General features: G+C 35.2%; 1 protein-coding gene across 1 annotated transcript in view; it reads left to right on the top strand.

Annotated features, from left to right (window-relative positions):
- Positions 1-27,363, top strand: part of EYS (EGF-like photoreceptor maintenance factor) — a 1,677,823-nt gene that overhangs the window by 1,078,633 nt on the left and 571,827 nt on the right. The window contains exon 28 of the mRNA XM_027093793.1: positions 2,657-2,769. Coding sequence (XP_026949594.1) covers positions 2,657-2,769 — 113 coding nt within the window. The remainder of the gene's footprint in view (positions 1-2,656; positions 2,770-27,363) is intronic.

Here is a 27,363-nt window from a genome sequence, read left to right on the forward strand (position 1 = left end):
ATAGATATTTCTCCAAAGAAGATACACAGATTGCCAAAAGCCATGTGAAAGTATGCTCAACATCATTAATCAATAGAGAAATGCAAATCAAAACTACAATGAGATATCATCTCACACCAGTCAGAATGGCCATCATCAAAAAATCTACAAAGAATAAATTCTGGAGAGGGTGTGGAGAAAAGGGAACCCTCTTGCACTGTTGGTGGGAATGTAAATTGATACAGCCACTATGGAGAACAGCATGGAGATTCCTTAAAAAACTAAAACTAGAACTACCATACAACTCAGCAATCTCACTACTGGGCATATACCCTGAGAAAACCATAATTCAAAAAGAGTCATGTACCTCAATGTTCATTGCAGCTCTGTTTACAATAGCCAGGACATGGAAACAACCTAAGTGTCCATTGACAGATGAATGGATAAAGAAGATGCGGCACATATATACAATGGACTATTACTCAGTCATAAAAAGAAACAAAATTGAGTTATTTGTAGTGAGGTGGATGGACCTAGAGTCTGTCATACAGAGTGAAGTCAGAAAGAGAAAAACAAATACTGTATGCTAACACGTATATATGGAATCTAAAAAAAAAGGGGGGGGGGCTTTCCTGGTGGCGCAGTGGTTGAGAGTCCACCTGCCAATGCAGGGGACACGGGTCCATGCCCCAGTCTGGGAAGATCCCACATGCCACAGAGCGGCTGGACCCATGACCCATTCCCGCTGAGCCTGCGCATCTGGAGCCTGTTCTCCGCAATGGGAGAGGCCATAACAGTGAGAGGCCCGCGTACTGCAAAAAAAAAAAAAAAAAAAAGGTTTTGAAGAACCTAGGGGCAGGACAGGAATAAAGACACAGATGTAGAGAATGGACTTGAAGATACAGAGAGGGAGAAGGGTAAGCTGGGATGAAGTGAGAGAGTGGCATTTACTTATATATACTACCAAATGTAAAATAGATAGCTAGTGGGAAACAGCCGCATAGCACTGGGAGATCAGCTCGGTGCTTTGTGACCACCTAGATGGATGGGATAGGGAAGGTAGGAGGGAGACGCAAGAGGGAGGGGATATGGGGATATATGTATAAATATAGCTGATTCACTTTGTTATAAAGCAGAAACTAATACACCACTGTAAAGCAGTTACACTCCAATAAAGGTGTTAAAAAATATTATGATAAAAATAAAAAATTAAATTTGGAAAACAAAACCATTCATGAGGTCCATAAAACTTTAAGCTAACAATTACAAATGAATATTTTCCCTTCTGCAGTACTTAAGAGCCAAATGTTTCTATTTTCCTTGTTATCAGCTGACTTCTTTTTGAAATACTATTTTGTTTTCTAATTCAGTCAATTTTGACACTTGCCAGAGTGTTACTTGCTGAGAGGATTTGCAGTATATTTGAGCCTACATCAGAAAGAGGAAGAAAATGTTTAAGAGTTTTAAAACTAAGACTCAAGTTAAAAGATGAAATAAAATTCATTCACCCAAAAAATGTTTATACAAGGCAAAAGCTTGCTTTCTTTCTCTTCCCTTCTTTCTTTTCTTTTTCTTTCTTTCTGTCTTTCTTTCCATCCTCCCTTTCTTCCTCCCATCTATGTTTTTCTTTTTCTTTCTTTCTTTCTTGATTTCTTGTTTTCTTTCTTTTTCTTTCTTTCTGATGTTACACTCAATGAGAAGCCAAGTCTTGAGAGTGTGAACAGTATATATTAGTAATTCAGAAATCAAGGTGGACAACTTATTTTTCAGCGTCTAAATTCAATGATTGCCCTGGTCATGATTTACTCCACCTTAGCTTGAATTTTTAATAATATTGAGAAACAGAAGATAGAACCTGAAATAAATACTCATTTCTAACTATTGAATCCTTTTAGGTTTTCTAATTTCTTTTTTTAACATAATGTAAATTTATATAGACATATAATTACTGGTGTCATACTGCATATTCACAGTGAATACAATGAGAAGTCATGTCTTTTTAAGAGGTTATATTTGTTCATCAAAATGAATGCTTTCCAAGGTCATTTTCTCTTTTTGCTCTTTAGCAATCTTTCTGGATATCTATTTTTGCACAAATTATTCCTAAAAAGAATAAACAGCACAACTGAACACAAAAGGCATGCAGAATGCATCAGGGCTACAGGATGTGACAAATATTTGTAGCTTATTCTGTGTTTCCTTTGCCCCTGGAAAGATAAATTTTTCTTGATGTTCCATAGCTGTGGATGGGATAAGGTAACTAATGTCAAAAGAAAAATTACATGGAACAGAGGCAAAAGATGGAAGAGTGTAACTTCTTGATGGATAAGATGAGTGTATCAACTTTACTCCTATGTTCCAATAAATAATAAAAATGTTTTCTTTATTCATATGAGTGACTTTGTGTAATTCATACCATAATAAGATACAGATTCCAAGTAATTTTTGACTAAAGTGGTAATCTTTCCTACTAATTTTTAGAATAATATTTATCAAAGAGTTGTATTAATTTCTACCAATATATTGAATAAATCAAATCAGACCCCCAATCTGATTGTACTCTCTGAGTAGTTTGCAGCAAGAATAATACATTGTAGAAATAATATAAATTACCCTCTCTCTCTTTCTCTCTCTGCTTCTTTTCCTCTCTCTCCCTCCTTCTCTTCCTCCCTGTCAGATTTCTGGACCAGTTGAGAATTTTACTGGCTGCATAGAAGTTATAGAAATCAATAACTGGGGATCTTTCATCCCATCCAAGGCAGTGAAAAAAATTCATATTGACAGTTGCAGGTAAGACACTACTAATGATTTTTCAATTACTTGTTCAAATAACCACTCCAAAAGTAACATATCCATTTGAAATAATCTAATCAGGGCTAGAATATGTTTTCTTCATTTTGCTTTCTCTTCCACTTTTACATTTTACGTTACTTTCTTTACAGACTATAGCATTTTAAAGCTACATCCCAATTAAGTTGGACCATTTATTTATAATGAGTTTCTGCTTTGTGCTGTATAAGATTCAGCATATGTACCAACAGATGATCAGTTAAATATGATCAGAAAACATCTCTCAGAGCATTTCAAATATAAGCACACTGACAGTCAGGTATATGATGTATTGTTTAGGGTAGTGTTTAATTCTAAAATATTACTCTCAAAAAGTTGTCATTGTGCTTAAATTTTCATTATTGGTGACATTCCTTTCAGACAATCTGCTTCTGGATACAGAAATCTTTACCTGTGGGGCAGAGGGTGGTGGAGCAGGACAGCATAAAAGCCTGTTTGTCAACAGAAGAAACACACTGATATATTCTACTAAATTTTTTTGAAATATTGAAATTCTACTATTCACTATGGTCTAAGGTGAATAAACAGTCACACAGTGACTGTCCTTAAGGAGTTTATAGTGTAGTAGAGGAGATATTGATGAAATACTTAAATTAACATATAAAAATAAAGAGTGCCTTAAGAAAAATAAAAACAGAAGGCTATAAGAACATTACATATTTGAATATAGCCAAATGTTTCCTTCATGGGTAGGGGGAAATTGTGTGTATTCAAAAATTAAGGAAATACTTCAGAAAGTAAAAGGATAATTCATTCCTCACTGTTTCCTCTTTAGCTAATACATTTAAATATTTATGTGACACCTATGATGCCGTGGTATACAGGGTGCTTTTTTGTTTGCTTGATTTGTTTTTAATCAAATGAAAACCTAATATCTTACAAATTCACACAGAATAGGTTCTAGAAATTTTAATATAAATCCAACACCAGTAAGTCCTTATATTTTACCATTTATTCCTAATTTATGTTGAAAGTCTATCTCCATTTTTAATTGGTTTGCAGTTAGTAGTATTTCCTAATATTTAACTCTGAAATTCTTTGCTCTCTACCTCTGTGTGAAATACTATGATCTGTTAACTTATAGTTAAATGAATTAAGGGCAGTCACTAGGCAGCAAATTCATTGAAAATGATAGAATCTTTCTATAATTTATATAATAATCTGTTAATTTAGCAATTTGATAAGCAAACTACTTTTTTAATTTTGTGAAAGTAGGGCACATTTAACTTTTGTTTTAAGAATGAGTATAAAAGCCGCATAGCATAGGGAGATCAGCTCAGTGCTTTGTGACCACCTAGAGGGGTGGGATAGGGAGGGTGGGAGGGAGGGAGATGCAAGAGGGAAGAGATATGGGGACATACATATATGTATAAGTGATTCTCTTTGTTATAAAGCAGAAACTGACACACCATTGTAAAGCAATTATACTCTAATAAAGATGTTAAAAAGAAATGAGTATAAAACAAAACCAAAAATTGGGTGATCTCAGCTATCTGCATGGCAGTTCTTAACCTTGTCTTTTCTTGTTCTCTTCTCTAGAGGACCTATTCTGTTTACATTCAATGCCATTCGGTCGTTTGACCTCCATTTTGCGATATTGGTTCTTTAACAAATATGAAGTGAAATTATCCCTCTCTACGATATCCAACACAGCTGTGAACATATAAAAGGCACTTTACTTGTGTTCAGAGTTAAAGCAAGTGGAGACTATTAAATTTCTCTGGACATTTACACTGTCCCTCTGATCAACTAGTACCATCACTTTATTTTATTTAAGACCACTTCTCTTAAGAGAGCTATTATATTGGATTGGTTTGTAATAGAGTTTTCAAAGCCTAATTCTCTAAATTATTGGCTGTATGACACCGAGTAAAGTTCAAATTTTTCTAATTCTTCAGTCTTCTCTGAGGAAAATCAGAAAAATCAGAAAAGTAACCTTTCCCTCATAATTATACAGAAGATAAAATTGGACTTTCTTTTTTGTTTAAAGTTCAGTGAGACTGGTCTTCTTTGCCAAACTTTCCACCATTTCCAGAAAGTTGTCCTCTAGTCTTATCTCCAGAAGCCCCTTCATCATCTCCCCAAGCCCTTCTTCACTAGTCTGGCTGCTTCTCAACATCTATGACCTCATCAGAGAAGCATTCCTAGACCTCCCAAAACGAAGTGAGCTTCCATGCATATCTCCTAGTCACTCTTTATTTCCATAATTTGTTTTTTATTCTTTATAAGAGATGCCACTATTTTAATGTAGTTTTTATTTGCTCATAAGTTTCCTTGATGGCTCCCTTACTATGACCTGAGCTCCTTGCAGGCATGGACTTTACAGGCCTCTTCCACTCCTGTTTCCCCAGGGTCAGGAATAGTAGATGCTCAAAGATGTGCTGTATAAAATATTTTGTGATCCTACTATGATTATTTCTTCAAAAAATTTTTATTATGAAATTGATTTTAGATTCACTGTACCAAGTGATTCTCAAACATTTTGGTCTTTGTGCTCTTAAAAATTATTTTGACTGCAAAGAGCTTTTTTATGTGGAATTATTTATCAGTATTTACCATACTAGAAATGAAAACAGAAGAGTTTAAAATAAATTTATTATTTAACGCACAAAATGAAAAGATAAATTTGTTACATAAATAACCTCAATATATTTTTATGAAAAATAAATACACTTACCAAATCAACAAATAAAAATAATGAAAAGATTGGTGGTTTCACATTTTTTGCAAATATCTTTAATACCTAGCTTAATGAAGATACTGGATTTTGATATATGTTTCTGCATTCAGTCTGTCCAGTAACTGTTCTGTTGAAGTAGTTGAAGAAATTCAGTCTTCACATAGATATGTACTTGGAAATAATAATGATACTTACGTAACCTTTTCAAGCAACTGGGAATACTCATGTTTGATATTACACCAAAACTTGGTAAGTCATAGACTGTTAAACATTAGTTGCAATGTGAAATGTAAAATCCAATCAGTGAACTTTTCATATTCTGTAAATGAAAATCCATTGTTTTATCTTGCATTTTGAATGAATCTTCTACCCATGCACAATTTTGTACTATGTCCAGAAAAATATTGGTCCTTCAGTTATTCAGGTAACCTAAATGTCAACACATATCAATATAAAATATTGAAAAATCTTATCTGTGAATATCCCCTCCAATCTCACCAGAGTGTCTTTAAGTATTGTAAAGCTGTCAAGTGCAAAAGGGTGCATTTTAGATTTTTCCAAAATTCTAACATTTGCCTTAAAACTCAATTTTTATCATTGGCAACGAATACTGTTAGTTGTTTTCCTTGAAGTGATAGTCTCATTTTGGTTTTGAGAAAATGTCTACCTAATACCTAAGATTATGTAACCATAGTTTGAGTACTAGTTCTTTCAAGTAAAATCATCTGCCATGAAAAGAAGCAGCTAGTTGCTTTCACACATCAAATAATCACAAATTGCTTCTTCTGGAGGCAACCTTCACACTTCAGCATGCAGAGAAGTATACTTTATGCATACTCCCCTTTGCTTCACACACATTAGTAAAAAAGCATATACTTATAAATTATAATTTTAAAAAATAATAATTTTGCCACTGCCTCAAGTACACTCATGTGAAATTTGGATTTTTAAACTGTTAGTAGAGAACACTATACCCATTAGTGTAACTTGGTACTACTATTTTTAGTCATCAGCAGTTTTCTCCACCATTGTCCTTGGATCACCACTGCAAATGTAAACACAGTGAAAAAGTCAAATAACATCTCAGTATCATTATTAAAAATGTGTTAACCTCGCAGGCCATATGAAAAATTATTGTGACTTCCCAGACTCCATAGGGTCTCCCATGAGAACTGCTGCTTTCCTTTAAAATGCTTGATGACACTCTGTTTATCTGATTATTACAACAAGACTTCTCTACAGATGGCTGTTTCTACAGTAGAGGACTCCGGGTGATTCAGAATTTTCTTACAGAGACTGTAGTCTTAGCATCTGATATTAATTTTAGCACTGAGATGCTGCTATTGAGAAGCCAAAACCAAAATTAATACTACTTCCTGTTTTACACACATAAAGTGAATATCCCCACAATTTGTGGATCTCTTGCTTGATGCATTTTTTAATTGACCAAAAGACTTAAAATTTTAGAATAGTATGTTCTAGTTCCTCATCTCTTTCTTAGCAATCAACTTTATACTGGTGATATAAGAAAATCCAGCAATAACTGGAAATTTCAGCATAGGACTGACAAGAAAATCAATTCACCTATTATGGTATTTGGGGTTTTGTTTATTTTGTTGTTGTTATTTGTTTTTTTGTTTGCTTGAATTTTTCTACCAAGGTTTTTTCCAGTGATAGAATTGATAATTATATTTATTTATATAACAAATCCTTTCACTTTTAGATTGTTATATTATTTCCTGTCTGTTTTTTTAAAACATGGAAGAAATTGCTTTGTCTTTTTTAAAATTTATTATTATTTTATTTTATTTTATTTTATTTTATTTTATTTTATTTTATTTTTGGCTGTGTTGGGTTCTGCAAGCAGGCTTTTCTCTAGTTGCGGGAGAGCAGGGGTTATTCTTGATTGTGGTGCACAGGCTTTTCATTGCCACGGCTTCTCTTGTGGAGTGTGGGCTCTGGAGTGCAGGCTCAGTAGTTGTGGCGCACGGGCTTAGTTGCTCTGGGGCATGTGGGATCTTCCCGAACCAGGACTCGAACCCATGTCCCCTGCATTGGCAGACAGATTCTTAACCACTGCATCACCAGGGAAGCCCCTTTTTCCTGCCTATTTTAATAGGCACCTATATTTACTTCACCTGTGTTCTTAATTACTACATAGTGTATACCTCAGGCAGGAACATTTTATCATGTACTGGCTTATGTCTTATCTGAGTTTGATCTTCCATTCAGGATCAGGGATCAGGTACCAATGTAGTAAGATGTCAAGAACAGCTAAATCAGTTATTCCTCCTACAGCTTTCTCCCCTAGAGAGGCACCCTGATGTGATCCAGCGACACACTGATGAGCCTTATTAGAAATAGTAAAACATTCGAAAGCAGGGAAATGGATGTTTAAAAGTATGGTAAACATGATGAAATACAAGCCAGCTGAAAATAATGAAATTCACCTATATGTTTCAATATGGATAGATCTTATAACATATTGAGTGAAAAAAAAAAAAGATAACTATGGCAGCATACCATTTTTGTGCACTTTTAAAGCTGCATTATATCCAAACAACCATCTTACCCTTTATTATGCATTCTCAAATGTCTCCATATATTATTAAGTAGTCTGGATTAACTTTTATTTGTACTGTCTTTTAAATAATTACTATTTCTGAAGGAGTATGTTATGATAATGGTAAGAAGTATTCAAGACAAAGGCAATGATTCAGAAACAAAAGGCCGAAAGCACAAGAGATCATTTTCTACTTTTTAACTGTTTGTGTACAGATCATCTCAACAGGTCACTAGTATCATTAAAATGAATATTATTGGCTTTTCAAAAAGGAGTAAGTTATATAATACATAGCATGCTCTTATAAATTTGTGGTGCCAATCTAAATGCCCTACTATTAAATAAATATTTGATTTAAATGTTTTATTAGTAAAAGATTAAGGCATAGAGTTTTAACATCCTAAGTAATATGTAAAATTTCATTTATTTTTTAGAAAAACCCTCCACCATCATTTTTAAGTAGACAGTATGAACCTTCAAAATAAAATCTAAAAGAAAAATTTGATTACTCAGAAATAGGAATCCAAAGGTTGATCATTTATTACCTTCAAAAACATAATAAAATAAGATCTAAAATGAAATAATATAAGTTACCATTTTCTCCAGTTTTTTAACCAGTCTGATACTTATCTCACCACAATGTGCTGATATGAGATTGATGCACTCTTGGTTTCCTAGAGATGTGATTGTCATTTACAAGTAAAGACCAGATGATGGAGAAGAGTTGAAATTGTGGTTTAGTATTCAATGTACATTTGTACATTTGGGACTGAAGAGATGAGAGCTTGCCACATGAAGTTGAATTTATCACAGGTGTAGGAACTCTGTTTTGAATGTGTCTACCCTGACTTGCCTACCTTTCATGACAGCCAGCTGAGTGTAATGGTTTCAGGTAGATGAACCATGCCATGAGTTGCTGATTCCCATCATGAGGACAATAGTATAGGAGAATTTTGATATCTACCACGAAGTTTAATAACAGATGAATACAGTTAATAATACTGAACTGAACACTGAAAATTTGCAGTAAATTTCAGGTGCCTTCACCATAAAAAATGTGGTAACTATGTGAGGAGATGGATATGTTAGTTAGCTTGACTATAATAAACATTTTACTGCGTATATGTTTATCAAATCATCATATGTACACTTTAAATATATATTTTCATTAAAATAAAAATAATAGGGCTTCCCTGGTGGCGCAGTGGTTGAGAGTCCGCCTGCCGAAGCAGGGGACACGGGTTCGTGCTCCTGTCTGGGAGGATCCCACATGCCGCAGAGCGGCTGGGCCCATGAACCATGGCCACTGAGCCTGCACGTCCAGAGCCTGTGCTCCACAACGTGAGAGGCCACAACAGTGAGTGGAATGTGTACCGCAAAAAACAAAACAAACAAATAAACAAAAAATAATAAAAAAATAAAATAAAAATAATAAGTTTCAAAGGAAGCACCTAAAATCTACAGTATTATTAACAATCATCATCATTTTGTACATTAAATCTCTAGACTTATTCATCCTATATAACTGCAGCTTTGTACCCTTTAGCCAACATCTCCCCACTTCTGACACTTACCTACCCCTAGTAACCACTGTTCCATGCTCTACTTCTGTGTATTTGACTTCTTTAGATTTCACATGTAAGTGAGGTCATGTAATATTTTTCTTTCTGAGAATAGCTTATGTTTTAACCATTTTTTATTGAAATACAGTCAATTTACAGTGTTGTGTTAGTTTCAGGTATACAGCAAAGTGATTCAGTTACATGTACATATTGTAATATATAATATATATATATAAAACCTTTTTCAAATTCTTTTCCATTATAGGTTATTAAAAGATATTGAATATAGGTCCCCATGCTATACAATAGGTCCTTGTTATTTATCTATTTTATATATAGTAGTGTGTATATGTTAATCCCAAACTCCTAATTTAAAAATTTCAAAAACATATTGCTGTAACTTATGTCAAAGTGTGTTCTGCCTGTATTTTCCTCTAGGAGTTTTAAAGTATCCAGTCTTACACTTAGATTTTTTTTAATCTTTTTTTCTGGAATATATTTGATTTACAATATTGTGTTGGTTTCAGGTGTACAGCAAAGTGAATCAGATTTACATATACATATATCCACTCTTTTTTTAGATTCTTTCCCATATAGGCCATACAAAGTATTGAACAGAGTTCCCTGTGCTATACGGCAGATTCTTATTAGTTATCTGTTTTATATATAGTATTGTGTATATGTCAATCCCAATATCCCAATTTATCCCTTCCCCTGGTAGGCATAAATTTTTTTTCTACATCTGTTTTGTAAATAAGTTCATTCATACCCTTTTTTAGATTCCACATATAAGCAATATCATATGATATTTGTTTTTCTGTGTCTGACTTACTTCACTCAGATCTACTTTGAGTTTATTTTGTTTCAAGTTATTTTTGTTTATTTTGTTTTGTTTATGGTGTTAGAGAATTTTATAATTTCATTTTTTTACTTGTAGCTGTCCAGTTTTCCCAGCACCACTTATTGAAGAGGCTTTTTCTCCATTGTATGATCTTACCTCTTGTTATAGAAATTGACCATAAGTGTGTGGCTTTATTTCTGGGCTTCCTATCCTGTTCCATTGATCTGTATTTCCGTTTTTGTGCCAGTACCATACTGTTTTGATTCCTGTAGTTTTGTAGTATAGTCTGAAGTCAGGGAGCCTGACTCCTCTAGCTCCATTCTTCTTTCTCAGGATTGTTTTATTTATTTGGGGTCTTTTGTGTTTCCATACAAATTTTACATTTTTTTTTTGGTTCAAGTTTGTGAAAAATGCCATTGGTAATAAGATAGGGACTGCATTGAATCTGTATACTGTCTTGGGTAATATGGTCTTTTTGACAATATTGATTCATCCAATCCAAGAATACAGTATATCTTTCCATCTGTATCATCTTCAATTTCTTTCATCAGCATCTTGTAGCTTTTGGAGTACAGCTCTTTTGCCTCCTTAGGTATGTTTGTTCCTAGGTATTTTATTCTTTTTGATGCTAGCTCATTTCACTTACCATACTGTCCTCCACTTTCATGTATGTTGCCATAAATGGCAGGATCTCCTTCCTTTTAAAGACTGAAAAATATTCCAATCAATTATATATACTTATGAAAATTTCTTTATTCATTCATCCATTGACAGACATCAGGTTGTTTCCATATATTGGTTATTACTTCAATGAGCATTGGGGTGCAAATATCTCTTTGAGGTACTCATTTCATTTCATTTGGGTATATGCCCAGGAAAGGGATTGCCAGATCATATAGTAATTCTATTTTTAGTATTTTGAGGAATCTCCATATTATTTTCCATAATGGCTGTGCCAATTACAATCCCACCAACAGTATACAGGTCTCCTATTTCTTCAAATCCTCCTCCAAACTTGTCATCTTTTATTTTTGTGATAATAAGCTCCCTAACAGGTGTGAGGTGGTATCTCATTGTGGATTTGATTTGCATTTCCTTATGAGTAGTGATGTTGAGCAAGGTTCCACATGCTTGTTGACCATTTGTGTATCTTCTTTGGAAAAGTATCTACTTGGGTCCTTTGCCCATTTTTTTAATCAGATTATTTGCCTTTTTTGCTATTGAGTTGTATGAGTTTCTTATATATTTAAGATATTAACCCTTTATCAGTTATATGATTTACACATATTTTCTCCCAATATACGTTGTCTTTTCCTTTTGTTAATTGTTTCCCTTGCTGTGCAGAAGCATTTTTTTTTTAAATGTAGTTCCTTTTGTTTATTGCTGTTTTTGTTGCTTGAGTTTTTGGTATCATATCCAAAATATCATTTCCAAGGGCCAATGTTAAGGAGTTTTTCCTTATGTAAAACCCTTCTAGGAGTTTTACAGTTTCAGGTCTTACAGTTAATTCTTTAATCCATTTTAAGTTGGTTTTTGTTTATGGTGTAAGATAATGGTTCAATTTCATTCTTTTGCATGTAGACATCCAGGTTCCCAACACCATTTATTGAAATTTATATTAAATATGTAGATTTATATGGACTATATATTAAAATTTTTTAAAGGTGATATCAACTATATCAAGTATTTTAATCATTTAAGATTTAAAATCATTTAAGGTTACAGTGGAAGCTTTGCTTCATAAAGTCATACTATGGAAAATGCTTTAGCTGTATTTTAATCAAATTCTACAGTTCTACAGGGAAAGTACAGAGATGATCTACTACATACTTGGAAAATATTTGTATTTTCTCAGATATCTAGACTCGCTCCCATATATCAAAGATTTTTTGGTTTGTTCTTGTTTTTAATTTTGTAAATATATGGGAATTTGGGAATAAAAAGATACATATATATGCTTAGAAATAAATGTTCTTTAATTTCTGGATTCTCCAAATCCAAACTAGATAATCCCAGTGGTCTTAATAATAAATAAAATTTAGAAAATGCATAGTTCTTATATCTATAACTGAAATTTTTATTATTTCTTATACGTTGTGATATATTCAGTTTCCTTCATAATATGTTTAAATGATTTATCCTCTAGAATTCTGTAATGGATTTGATCACACATTTCAGGATTCTTTTGATTCGAGAATGGCAAGGTAGCTTTAATCTGTATGACTAGAGGTTTTTTAAGAGTACATATGGGAAAAAAGAATAGACGCATGAGTTATCCAATGACTAGACATGCAATTGTTTCTAAAGATACATTAGAATAGAGCTAGTAAGTGCATAATTAAAGCCTTTTAACAATCTAGGCTTTATTACCATCTAAGGTACTTAATTGCATATTTGTGTAAATATTTATATTTCTTGCAATTCCTCAAATATCAGGAATGGAGTGACCATTGTGAAATCATAATTTCCTTTAATGTATCTAAAAATGGCTTGATCCCCATGCATGTGTAAATTCTGTCCTCCCCATGATCACTAGGGTACTTACGTTTAAAAGCATAGCTTTTGTCACACTCTCTTTACTTACATTCCTCAAGTGAAGTGACACCCTGATATCACTTGCACTCTGATTCTAAATCTCAGAGCAATCAAGTGGGAAGGTGAGAACAGTGACTCTAGAACCATGCCTTAGATGGTTTTGCACCATATTATCTGTGTGACTTAGTGCTTCCTTCATTTTTATGTGGTGATGGTGTCAAGAATGCTGGCCACACAGTGTTGCTGTAAGAGATGCATGATTAAATATACATTTTAAAAAACTTCTTAGAATAGTGTCAAATACCTAGAAGGCACTTATCATTATTAGCTATTGTTTTCATTGTAATTGTTATTTCTCCTTTGTTCCTCCTCATATTAAAACTCAACGTTATCCTTTTTCCTAGATTTTTCCAAAGAAAAGCTAACACGAAATTAGGGTGGTGGAGGTTAGGAAAAAGGGGTCGAGTATTTCAGAGAACAGCATAACAAGGCAAAAATATGAAACATTGAATATTATCCATCTTTGGTTTTAGAAATCCCTTGACCATTCCCACCTCAGGTATTTCTTAAGATCTGCTCTGGGCCTCAGTCCCAACCTTATTCTAAGTTGTGTGCCCTCCCTAGAATATGTCCTCATCTTATTATTCTAGGAATCCTTAAACCCTCACACTCTAGAAACTCAATTTAAAATTTTCCTATCATAGTAAGAAGAGCAATTAACTTTCATTATGTCATTTTTTTTTTTTTTTTTTACTTCTGCACTATGTCTCAGGTCTGTATTTTCGGAATTAAATGTTCCGTCATATTTCACAAATAAAAACAATTCTTTCCCTAAAAGTAAGTAAAAATATATTGTTTTCTTATTACACAGATTTGATCACAAAACATGGTTAATATGCTGCAACTCCAGAGGATTGCCTCTGCTGAGTTACACAGGTGGAGACTAGAGAACCTTTTAATTGATAGTTAACTAGATGGTTTTATGAAAAGTGGGTTTGACTCAAGTTGGTGTATTTCTGTGGCAGAAGAGGTAATGTCAGATATACCAAATTTCAAAGTTCAGCTCTACTGCTTCCTATAAAAATAACCTTGGCAAAATTACTTAACCTCTGTATTTCAGTTTCCTTACCTGTAAATAAGGACAATAATAATGGTTGACATGAGGACTGAATGACATTGTATAGAAGCAATGCACTTAGCACATTGCCTGGACATGGGAAGGGCTTCCATTTTGGTAACTCTTAAGATTAGCCATCTTCACATATGTTTATTTGACCACATTTCCAATCAACTAGAATAGTCATCTAAGAAGAATAATGATTTCCATGAGAAGTTCAAACGTGCTAACTTTATTTTTTTAACTATTTTTCCCAGTACAAAATAAAATACTAAAATAAATGAGAAGAAATAGATGCAAAGACACTTAAGAGCAGAATACAAACAAGAAATTTTTAGGTTTTTGTTAAACTATAAATTGGGTTCATTTCTATTCGAATTTAACTTTTTCACTTTGCATAAGGTTTTTTAACTGAATATATTTTCATTTCTCTGCATTGTAGAAACTTCCCAATGTTCTATTCCTGTTTCATTCAAATCTCTGTGCATTGTATGCTTTCCCTGACAATTGAAAGATATCAATATTTATATTTTAAAGTCTATTTTAATACTTGGGAAATGAAACATTCAAGAAAAAGAAGCTATTTTTAGTTTTGCAATGAAATGGATATAGATAGATTTTACTTATACAAATATAATTATATCTGGTAAAAATTGATAGGAACCTTTTTTCAAATGGTATTATTTGAGGGCCTGATAATATATAACATGTTTTATTATTATGAATAATATTACCCATGGTAGTGTTCATGATTAATAATGGCTCTGCAAAAACTATCTCCTATGTTCAAACAATGATGAGCCTGTGAATGTCATATACCTCAGGTCCCTCGAGCTTCTATACACTGCACTACACTTTGGACATATTTTCAATTTCTACTTTTGTTATTAATTGATGGCAGTCTTCCAAGTGCTTACCATTACTTTCAGAATTACTCATTACTTTCAGTTAAATTCTCTACCGGCTTTGCAACAAAACAGTTCGTTCACCCCCTCCATAATAGAGAACTGCCCCACAGAAATAGTTGCACAGCCAAGAACACATTTGTTCAATTCTCTCCACAACCTACCCACTCCCCTTCTTGCATCTGAGTGGGATTATGGAGCGAGTTCTCATCCATGGATGTGAGCTGAAGTAAAGTGTCTGATCTCTGGCCTGTGATGTTCAGGAAGTGCATTTATTGTCATTTACTAGATGAAGAGAACTTTAAGGATCTAACATATGATTGAAGCTTCTACAATTTAGAAAGCTGACTATTTCTGTAACCACTCCCCAAAAACAGAATTAAGAATATATAATGCTGAGAGCAACGCAGTCTTATTAAGATCTATCAGCAACATATAAGAACTAAGCCATGCAGCAAAGATCAATTCAGAGGATCCTCTATCTCCTTCAAGCATGCTGTTCAGATGACCTCAAGGTAGCTGTCATTAAGTTGAGAGATAAAGATATAAGAGGAGAAGAAAACAAAAAACTAAAACCAGCTTGAGAATTAGACAAGGAAAGAACATTACAGGTTGTTACTAACACAGACCAGGCCAGATACAAATAGAGCAGTGCTTTTTCAATTTTAATGGAAGTATACTGCCAAGAAACCACAAACCTGGATCCAAAAACACCCTGAAAATATAAAATGTCTCTAGGGCACCCAAAGTTTTATCAGCATGAGACATTGTGTGAAAGACCTGCCTTCACTAAGGGACACATACTGCCCAGAGCCCAGTTCAGACATGACCAGGGAGGCAGTCCAGGCACCATGGACAGGGAATAAGTCTAATGGAAGAAATAACTCTCTACAGGGCTGAGGCAGAGGTGTCACCGGGGATAACTTCCTGTTTTACATCATCTCTGTGCATTCCCACCCCTCGCCTTCTGAGGGGACTTCCAGTGCCATTATCCTCTCCCTGCTGCATCTGTTCAAATTAAGAGTGGGGATTGTTTTTGAGTCTGTAAGGAGCCACTGCCAGATCTAATGGGAAGGACTGGACATCACCCAGAAACCCTTGACTTTTAGCTGGATGTAGTAGCTGGATGAGACTGGGAAGGGGCTATATGGAAGAAAGGGTCATGTATGGACAGTTAAGTAGCCAGAGGCACAGACTAAGGGAACCTCACTAGCTGTCAGCCAGCTCAGACTAAAGGCATTTGCTGAGAGAGAGATGACCTTTTCCAGGCACCTTGCCTCTGGGTCCAAGTTCAGCAAACTGCAGCCACAGGCTAAGTTCACCCACCACCTACCTGTCCTCACAAGGCCCAAGAACAAAGAAGGCTTTTTACAGTTTTAACTAGTTGGAAAAAAACTTTAAATAATGTTCTGTGTCCCTTATAAATTAAATAAAATTCAAATTTCAGTGCCCATAAATAAAGTTGTACTGGAACAGAGCCATGCCCAATCATTTACATATTATCTATGGCTGCTTTCAGGCTATAACCATAAAGCTGAGTAGACATGACAGAGATGTATGGCCTTAAAAACAGCTTAAAACATTTACTATCTACCTCTTTACATAAAAAGTTTGCCTGTAGCTTATATAGGTGGTGCCCCAGAACTCATTCTCATCAATAGAATTGGAAGAGAAATGAATTATGTCACTTTTTGACTAAAGCATACGAAGGAGGCCAGCTTTTTCTTCACTTTTTCTCTCCCCTCACCTTCTGGCTGGATGTAGAAGCCTCCAAGTCACTAGCTAATGGGGAGTCACAGGATGGAAGTATCCGAATGTCCTGAGTCAGTGTCTGGAGAAATCTTGCCCCCTAATCCCATTGAATCGGAAGACTAGCATTAGACCCCTAAACAAGAAAAATGAATGGTTGTTAGACCACTGAAAGTTCGTGGTTACTTGGTTACAGCAGTGAAGATTATACAAACTAAGATAGGCTGCTAAATCTTTAACCCACCAAAGTTCCAGAGTGTTTCTGCTTAGCCTCGGGCATCCTTGCTCATCTGGTTCCAGTGTATCCCTCCAGCTCTGTCTTACCATCCCTCCATCCTACAAACAGTTTCCTTGATTTTACAACGTTTTTAACTCCTGCTATGCTGTGGATATTGAGATAAATATAGAAAGAGGTCCTGTCATTAAGGAAGTCACATCATCTTAGTGGGAGGAAGCACTGACAGACAATTATCATAAAAGTGATGATTACTATATAAATACTTCCTTGGTGCCATGAGAGTGGCTGTGATTGATGGAAAGACATCAGCAGACACAGGGAAAGTCATTTAGTGTAGGTACAGGATGTGGCTTAGTAGCACAGAGTCACCACAGCTGGGCTGAGTCCCAGTCAGAGAGACACTGCACTGGCCCTTAATTCCAGAGAAGGTACTCAGCTGCAGCAGTTGCTGCCGGGTATGGTGGACAGTCCCTTCAGGCCTTTCAAGAAACTCTCTGATTACCATGATCATGTCCCTTTTTTGCAAACTCTAGCAATGTGGCTGCCCACTCAGCAAGTATACATAACTGGTAACCTCAGAAAATCCTGTGTGCTTATTATGAGACTATATAAAATCAAGTTTCTGGGTCAAGTTTCTAAGAATACTATTTGGTCCTAGCTGGGTCTGACCACAGATGTGCCTGAGCTTTACCCCTGTAATATTCATTCATCTATTCTGTAAATATGTATTGACCTTTTAACTGATGGTTGGGTTCTTTACTAGGTATTGAGATATAAAGATGTACAAAACAGGCCCCTTCTGCCCCTTGGGAAGCATAGTCTGGTGCATTTTCAGGAGAAAGGGGTGGAGGGATGGGAAAATACCCAAATCCAGTCAGAGCAGCATCTCAGAATCAGACACTTTACCTGGTCTCCCTCCTTCAGAGCCTAAAACATCTTTCAAATGTTGGGGAAAGGTAGAGGCTTCCCATACCAAGGGCATCCCTGTTGTGGGTGAATATCATTCCATAAGGGCACTGGGATACAACAAAATGAAACCAAGAGTCATTCTCCTGAAGAATATATAAATGCATAAGGAATTTTATGTTGCATAGAAGAAAGGCATCTATCCCAGCTTGGGAAAGGATGGGTATGATTTATGAAGGAAAGCATGCTTGATCTTGCTTCTGAAGTGAGAGTTTAGCAGAAGAAGAGGGGAACGTATTCTAGATAAAGAGACAGGCATTTTTTAATGGCTTGTTTTGTGGTTCTGCAGCAAAAATTTGAGACACAAAGTCATGAGAGACCAGCTTCAAAATGTAAGCTCTAATGAGGTGATGAAGGTTTGGTAGGTAGAGGGTTTGGAACTGTGGGTGGCAAGTTCAGACCTGCTTTTAGGTGTATCAGCTGGATCCGTGTATGTTGTTTGGAGCCTAAAATTCAAGATATGAGACTAGACTTAGGAAGACCAGGTAGGAAGCTATGTCAATAATCTAAGGAAAAGTAAGTGCCTGACACAAGTCAGTGTTGGCAGAAATAGAGAGAGATGGACACATCTTTTATTTAGAAGGAACAACAGCTAGATATAGCTACGGTGTCAAGCAGATTAAGAAGAAAAGAAGGCAAGAATGACTCCTAAGGTTTTGCTGAAGTATCAGGGTACAGTAGAGGGCATCAGCAAGTATCACCAGAGGAGATGCAGATGTTGATGGTGTGTCAGCCTGGGCTCCTTCTGTGCCCTGTAACCCCAGGGGTTGGAAGAGAGAAAAGAGGAGAGTGACATAGAGCTTGAAAGAGGAAGTGCTCTCAAGCCAGAGACTGCCCCACAATAAATGGGATTGAGGGTTCAGTCTCACTGGTCTCTCCTAGAGGCCACATAAATGACCGCCTCTCAGGACAGTCCTCTAGGGTAGGAAGGGGTACCCTGCTGAGCAGCACCTAAGGCCAGACAGACTGACCCAAGTCTCTAGAAGTGGTGAGGCTCAGAAGATCTAAAGTGGTGCCTCTGAGAGTCTGATACAAATAGTAACGTGCAAACTTCCATTTTGGACATGTAGATTTGAACTCTATTTTTTAATTTTTGTTTTATATTGGAGTATAATTGATTAACAATATTGTGTTAGTCTCAGGTGTACAGCAAAGTGATTCAGTTATGCATATACATGTATCTATTCTTTTTCAAACTCTTTTCCCATTTAGGTTATTACAGGAGAGAACTCTGCTCAATACTCTTGTGGGAATAATTCTCTGGCTAGATATATACAGCGGGCAGATTTATATTAAGGAGTCTGTGGCTCAAAGTAATGATATGAATAAAAAATATGTTTGGGAATATTAAATATAAAAATAGCAGATAAAACCATAAAAGTGAACAAAGGAATTCAAGGAAAGCTTGCAGAGTAAGAAGAGCAGGTGGCCAATTGCAAACATCTGACAACTGTTTACTTCTTACAGCTGCCGGTCCATAAAGCACATGGAAGAGACAGCTCTTTGGAGGGTCTCCAACTGTCTTTTTGCATATCTTCTTGCAGCAGAGTTTCATATACCAGTGACACCAGTGTTCTTCACAGGTGTTCTGTTTATCTGGAATGCTTTGTCATTCATATATCTCATTTGGAAACACATCAGTTCACTAATTCAATTATTCAAAACTTTGTATTGGAGCCCCTGCTAAGTGTTTGGGACTCAAGGCTGAACTTCCCAGACTTGCATCCTGACTCCATGGAACATTCAGTGAAGTTACTTCAAACCAGCAATGGAGACTCCAAAAGTTCAATATAAGTCCCCCTGTGAAAATATGGCAATCTTTCAAGTCTGTTATTAAGCATGAGCAAGATATGGAGGACCCTCAAGATATCTTGTTCCTTTTAAATAAAAATGATGCCATCATGTCCACTCTAAAGACAGAGGTTGGCATTTGCAGATGTATGCACACCATTGTTGCATAAATGCTGCTGGTATTACTGTCTCCTGACATCCAAGAAAGACCAGACCCTCCACATTGCGCTAGTGCTAACATAACAAAGGTTGAAACTTCCAAAGACAACTCACTTGTTGCATATCTGCTCTCTAGCTGTTGTGATGAGTGTACTGATATATAAATTAATTTTATTCATTACAATGGTTAGCAAGAATAAACAGCATTCAATCCTTTTCATTATACCATATATTTACTTTCACATTCCAGTAAGCATTGCTTAAACTTTTAGATGATAAAATTCCAAGGATTTAACATAGCATAATTTTAATATTTTGCAAAAATATATGTAAAATCATATCTCATGAACATTGTTGTCACTCTGAATGGTACACAAATTATTTTGTGACAGATACTGGACAACAATTGTCACTTTTAATAGTCCCTTTTTAGCTGTCTATGGAAGAGTGGCTAAAGGCAGTGATTTAATTAAACAGAGTGAAAATAGCTTTTCAATCTTACTTTCCATGTATATAGTTTTTTTTTTAACATCTTGATTGGAGTATAATTGCTTTACAATGATGTGTTATTTTCTGCTTTATAACATAGTAAGTAAGCTATACATTTACCTATATCCCCATATCTCTTCCCTCTTGCATCTCTCTCCCGCCCTCCCTATTCCACCCCTCTAGGTGGTCACAAAGCACTGAGCTGATCTCCCTGTGCTATGCGGCTGCTTCCCACTAGCTATCTATTTCACATTTGGTAGTGTATATAAGTCTATGCCACTCTCTCACTTCATCCCAGCTTATCCTTGCCTTTCCCCGTGTCCTCAAGTCCATTATTTATTTCTGTGTCTTTATTCCTGTCCTACCCCTAGGTTCTTCATAACCATTTTTTTTTTAGATTCCATATATATGTGTTAGCATATGGCATTTTTTTAAATCTTTCTGACTTGCTTCACTCTGTATGACAGAATCTAGGCCCATCCACTTCACTACAAATAACTCAATTTTGTTTCTTTTTATGGCTGAGTAATATTCCATTGTATATATTGCCACATCTTCTTTATCCATTCATCTGTCAATGGACACTTAGGTTGCTTCCATGTCCTGGCTATTGTAAATAGAGCTGCAATGAACATTGTGGTACATGACTCTTTTTGAATGACGGTTTTCTCAGGGTATATGACCAGTAGTGGGATTGCTGGGTTGTATGGTAGTTCTAGTTTTAGTTTTTTAAGGAACCTCCATACAGTTCTTCATAGTGGCTGTATCAATTTACATTCCCACCAACAGTGCAAGAGGGTTCCCTTTGCTCCACACCCTCTCCAGCATTTGTTGTTTGTAGATTTTTAAATGATGGCCATTTTGACTGGTGTGAGGTGATCCCTCATTGTAGTTTTGATTTACATTTCTCTAATGATTAGTGATGTTAAGCATTCTTTCATGTGTTTGTTGGCAATCTGTATACCTTCCTTGGATAAATGTCTACGTAGATCTTCTGCCCATTTTGGGATTGGGTTGTTTGTTTTTTTGATATTGAGCTGTATGAGCTGCTTGTAAATTTTGGAGATTAATTCTTTTTCAGTTGCTTCATTTGCAAATATATTCTCCCATTCTGAGGGTTGTCTTCTTCTTTATGGTTTCCTTTGCTGTGCAAAAGAAGTTTCATTAGGTCTAATTTGTTCATTTTTGTTTTTATTTCCATTTCTCTAAGAGGGGGGTCAAAAAGATCTTTCTGTGATTTATGTCATGGAGTGTTCTGCCTATGTTTTACTCCAAGAGTTTTATATGTCTGGATTTACATTTGGGTCTTTAATCCATTTTGAGTTTATTGTTGTGTATGGTATTAGGAAGTGTTCTAATTTCACTCCTTTACATGTAGCTGTCCAGTTTTCTCAGCAGCATTATTGAAGAGGCAGTCTTTTCTCCATTGTATATTCTTGCCTCCTTTATCAAAAATACGGTGACCATATGTGCATGGGTTTATCTCTGGGAAATCTATCCTGTTCCACTGATCTATATTTCTGTTTCTGTGCCAGTGCCATATTGTCTTGATTACTGTAGCTTTGTAGTATAGTCTGAAGTCAGGGAGCCTTATTCCTCCAGTTCTGTTTTTATTTCTCAAGATTGCTTTGGTTATTGAGGGTCTCTTGTGTTTCCATACAAATGGTGAAATTTTTTGTCTACTTCTGTGAAAAATGCCATTGGTAGCTTGATAGGGATTGCATTGAATCTGTAGATTGTGTTGGGTAGTACAGTCATTTTCACACTGTTGAATTCTTCCATTCCAAGAACATGATCTATCTCTCCATCTATTTGCATCATCTTTAATTTGTTTCATCAGTGTCTTATAGTTTTCTGCATACAGGTCTTTTGTCTCCTTAGGTAGGTTTATTCCTAGGTATTTTATTCTTTTTGTTGCAAAGGTAAATGGGAGTGTTTCTTTAATTTCATTTTCAAATTTTTCATCATCAGTGTATAGGAATGCAAGAGATTTCTGTGCATTAATTTTGTCTCCTGCTATTTTACCAAATTTATTGATTAGCTCTAGTAGTTTTCTGGTAGTGTCTTTAGGATTCTCTATGTATACTACCATGTCATCTGCAAACAGTGACAGCTTTACTTGTTCTTTTCTGATTTGGATCCCTTTTATTTCTTTTTCTTCTCTGATTGCTGTGGCTAAAACTTCCAAAACTATGTTGAATAATACTGGTGAGAATGGGCAAACTTGTCTTGTTCCTGATCTTAGTGGAAATGGTTTCAGTTTTTCACCATTGAGAATGATGTTGGCTGTGGGTTTGTCATATATGTCCTTTATTATGTTGAGGAAAGTTCCCTCTATACCTACTTTCTGGAGGGTTTTCATCATAAATGGTTTTTGAATTTGTCTAAAGACTTTTTTGCATCTATTGAGATGATCATATTCTTTTTCTCCTTCAACTTGTTAATATGGTGTATCACATTGATTGATTTGCATATATTGAAGAATCACTGCATTCCTGGGATAAACCCCACTTGATCATGTTGTATGATCCTTTTGATGTGCTGTTGGATTCTATTTGCTAGTATTTTGTTGAGGATTTTTACATCTATGTTTATCAGTGATATTGGCCCATAGTTTTCTTTCTTTGTGACATCTTTGTCTGGTTTTGGTATCAGGGTGATGGTGGTCTCGTAGAATGAGTTTGGGAGTGTTGCTCCCTCTGCTATATTTTGGAAGAGTTTGAGAATGATAGGTGTTAGCTGTTCTCTAAATGTTTGATAGAATTCACCTGTGAAGCCATCTGGTCCTGGGCTTTTGTTTGTGGGAAGATTTTTATTCACAGTCTCAATTTTAGTGCTTGTGATTTGTCTGTTTATATTTTCTATTTCTTCCTGGTTCAGTCTTGGAAGGTTGTGCTTTCCTAAAAATGTGTCCATTACTTCCAGATTCTTGTATATATTTTTAACTTCTAGTAAACCATTGAGCTTTGGCACTAACCTTTACTATTTCCATTATTTAAAATGGAAACAGAGATTGGGTGCTTGTTTTTTTTAATATAAGCTAGTCATATTTCATCAAGTTCCCAAACATTTCTAGATTTTATACTGAAAAGGCTCTGTTTTACAATCATTATTGTACCACATGATATTACTATAAAGTAAAGTACAGAATATTAGACAAAATGAATATTCTAAGCATATTTAATATAAAGATTCATTCACTAGAGACCAATCGATGAAAAGATTATTTAAACTCAGGCCTATATAACTATAAAAGTACCAAGAATGTCAGAAAAAAAACACCACATATTGTCTTATTCCTTAAGAGAATAAAGTGATAATGATTAAAAATATTTTTTTGCATTTATATACTTTGAGTCATAAAGCCTGTTAGAGAAAACCTACCTTGACAGTGTGATGGACAAGATGATTTAAGATCCTATTTTCCAATTCAAATATCTCTTATTCACATATAACATTTTTCTATTTTAAAGATTTAACAATATCAATGCAAAACAGGCAGCTAAAAGTGGTCAAGTTTTAATATCACTGTCTTTGCCACATGTTATCATGCCTACATGAACTTCTCTATTGGTGTACCTTTTCTGATGCAGATTTTATTTCTACGTGACCAATACTCTATCAACCCCCAGAGAAACATTTCCAGTGGGGATAATGGGTACAAAGTGAAAATCAGACACCGTTGTATTAGTTGTATCATTTCTCCCTTTTTTGGGAAAATGTGTTACCATCCTTCAGCATTTGAAATTTAATTCCTTCAGCTCCATACTGGCTTCAGGTTGAAGGCCTTAGCAAGGCCTGCCAGGCTCTCCTCAGTCACCCCCATTGTACCCTGGGGCCTATGTCAGGGAGAATGTGGAGTAGGACATCTGAAGCACAGCCAGGACCAACCCGAATGTATGAGTTATGAGACTAACTTTGGAAAAGGAAAATTACATTTGTTCAATCCCACTTTATTGCCAGCAACAATGTACTAAATATTTTATTTTGCATTACTATTTGTACTATTTTTATTTGCATTTGTACTATATGTGGAACATCTATTATTTGTCCATCTTGTGGATGAGAAAACTGAGGTGAGATGTTTAGAAGCACATACAAAAACTTACAGATGTTGTAAAGTGGGGCTAGAATTTCATTCCAGCTTGTGAGCTTCTTCTAATAGATGAGAAATGACAAACTTTGGTTATCATCTCCCCAGGGACATGCATAATTTATTAATTCATTCACAAGTGTCTATTTATTCTATGACTATTTTAAAGCAGGTTGTGTTCGTTATGTATCTAGGCTCTGGAAACAGAGTGTGAACTAAAAGAAGTCCCTGTCATCACAGAACTAATATTCTAGAAGAGAAAGTGAGCAATAGACTGGTAAATGAATAATTATATGGCCCAACTCTTGGAGATAAGTGATATATAAAAGGCAAAATAAAGAATCAGAGAATATTGATTCTTCCCTTGCTTAACCAACTAGTTAAGTTAGATTGTGAAAGAAAGGCATCTCTGTAGGCGTGGTGATTGAGAAAACACATGACCAAATTAAGGACCTACCCAGGAAAATATTCGGGGAGTTATATTTCAGGCAAAGAATCTGGCTAGCACAAAATCCTTAAGTGAGAATGAAGTTGGTGTATTCCAGTAACACTCCCTGGAGAAGAAGTGGACAAGGAAACATGAGGTAAGACATTAGATAAGAAAGCTTCCTGGGGAATTGATAGTCCATATTAGAGACTTCAAATTTCCATTTAAGCGTGACTGGGAAATAATAAGAGTTTAGAGCAGTAAAGAGACATGACATAATACATATGCTAAATATATGTGATCTGGCTGCTGTGTGGTAAACAGATTGTAAGGGATGGAAGAGAAATTAGGAAAACACTTTTGGTAATCATGAAGACGGTGAGAAATTATTGGAGTTGTGATTTTTTTTTCATGTAGAAGCAATAGACTTGCTGATGGATTGAATCACAGTGGAGTGGATTGAAAGAAACTTTTCTCAGGCATAAGATGATGATGTCTTGACTGAGGGTGGTTTTCCAGTTAGTGGTAGTCAGTAACAAATCACCACAAGACCTCCTAGTGTGAAACAATCGTCTATTATGCTCATGAGTTCCATGTGCCAGAAATCCCAGCAGAAAACAAGACAGGAGGCTTGTTCCTCCTCACAGTGTTTAGAAACGACCTCAGCTGGAAGACCAGAAGGCTGGCAATTGGAGGCAGAGATTGATTCTAAACTGACTGAGGTTAAAATTAATGCCTAATCTAAATATAAAATGATTTTTTATTATATTTCATTAGTGATGGAGCTTTTTCTTCACTTTGCTTCAAGTGTTGGACTTTGTGAAAATATACAAAAGATTGCCTCTAACTTGGAAGTATCAGACATGGAAAAGAAAGCTCATTGCAGAACTGCTGCTTGAGTATCTGTGTTAAACCCTGTTCCAAAATCTTTGCAGCTGAGAATAATTATTAGTTTATTACCCTCAGAGTCAAGGTATATAAGTGGACAATTCCAAGTTACCCATCCATTGGTTAATTGAGATAAACTGACTGAGGCCATTGGATATGATGGGTTCATATATTTCATATTACACACTAGTGATTTTTAGAAGTGCATGTTTGTTTGCCAACCGAGATGTCAAGATAGAAACATGTCTCTTATTTAACGCCTCCACCATCATATACAACCACAGTCAATCCATTCTTCCATCACCTGCCCTTTTGTGCAGTTAGTAAGTTCCATCAACTGTATCTCCTAAATATATCTCAAAAATTTCCCTCCATTCCATATTCAAGATCCTGCCTTAGATCAGGATTATAGTGCAAAATCCTCCAAACTATCTTCTATATTGGCTCCCTGAATCCCTCCTTCTTACACATAGCTGTTAGCGTAAGCAATCTACATTGTCAGTCATGCCATATATACAGCAATGATTAATGGGAAAAATCTAAATTATTTATATGATGGTGAATTATGCTTTTTATGATCCATCCATGAACTAGATAATGACCAGATGTTACTCTAGTCTAAATAGAATTCCAAATTTAAGTTAAAAGATTTTGGTCATTGGAGCCACCACTATTTGGCTTGAAAATGTCAAAGTAACTTTTCTTAGTGCTATAACTGTGAGCGATAATTGATCTAAACTTGCATATATGTTTTAAAACTTGTCATTCTTCAATACAAATATTTTCATATCCTGATTTGGGCTTTTATTTAAAGATTTTGTTAAGTCTTCATAATCCATGTATAATAGCTTAAATGAAACAATTCAATTCTCAAGGTACTTTTTAAATTATGTTTAAAACCTGTGAGGCTTCAGTCTTGACTTCTGCATTCGGCTCTCACCTTGACAGTCCTTTCTCACAGTTTAATAGTATACATCTGGTTACTTACCTTTGGGATTATTTTGAACTGCCACTGTTTTTGAGGTTCTTTATTTTTAAAAGATGCCTTAAGTCACAGAGTTTATATAATTATACAGAAACTTCTGATTAGAGATTAACTGAACATAGCAATGGCAGAGCCAATTAAAAGATTGCAATATCCAGGAAACAACTATGCCATTTTTATTTTGAATTTTAAGGCAGAATACTTTAAATAATTCTGTGGCAGTAACATATATTGTCCTCCGTGAGACCTTGACTGGAAACGTTAATAAAACACTCCAATCTACAAGCAGTTAGTTGCTACAGAAAGACAGATATTCTTACCAACAAAAGAACATTCATTTCCAAAAACTACATATAAATATTTTACACAGTTTCCTAATTTTCTTAAAGTTTAAATTGATTGCATATAGTTTATGTGTTTTTTCTGTATCTGAAACCTGCAGAACTCTTTAATGAAACCTTGCTTAAGCCTCCGTCGATAAACCCAACTTGATGTACGGTACAGCAGTGCCCCCTAGAGCCAGACAGCTTTACAAATTAACCCTTT

This window comes from Aethalodelphis obliquidens, unplaced genomic scaffold (assembly GCF_003676395.1).
Source record: "Aethalodelphis obliquidens isolate GAN/ISIS:26980383/991018 unplaced genomic scaffold, ASM367639v1 scaffold3, whole genome shotgun sequence".
NCBI classification, from domain to species: Eukaryota; Metazoa; Chordata; class Mammalia; order Artiodactyla; family Delphinidae; genus Aethalodelphis; species Aethalodelphis obliquidens.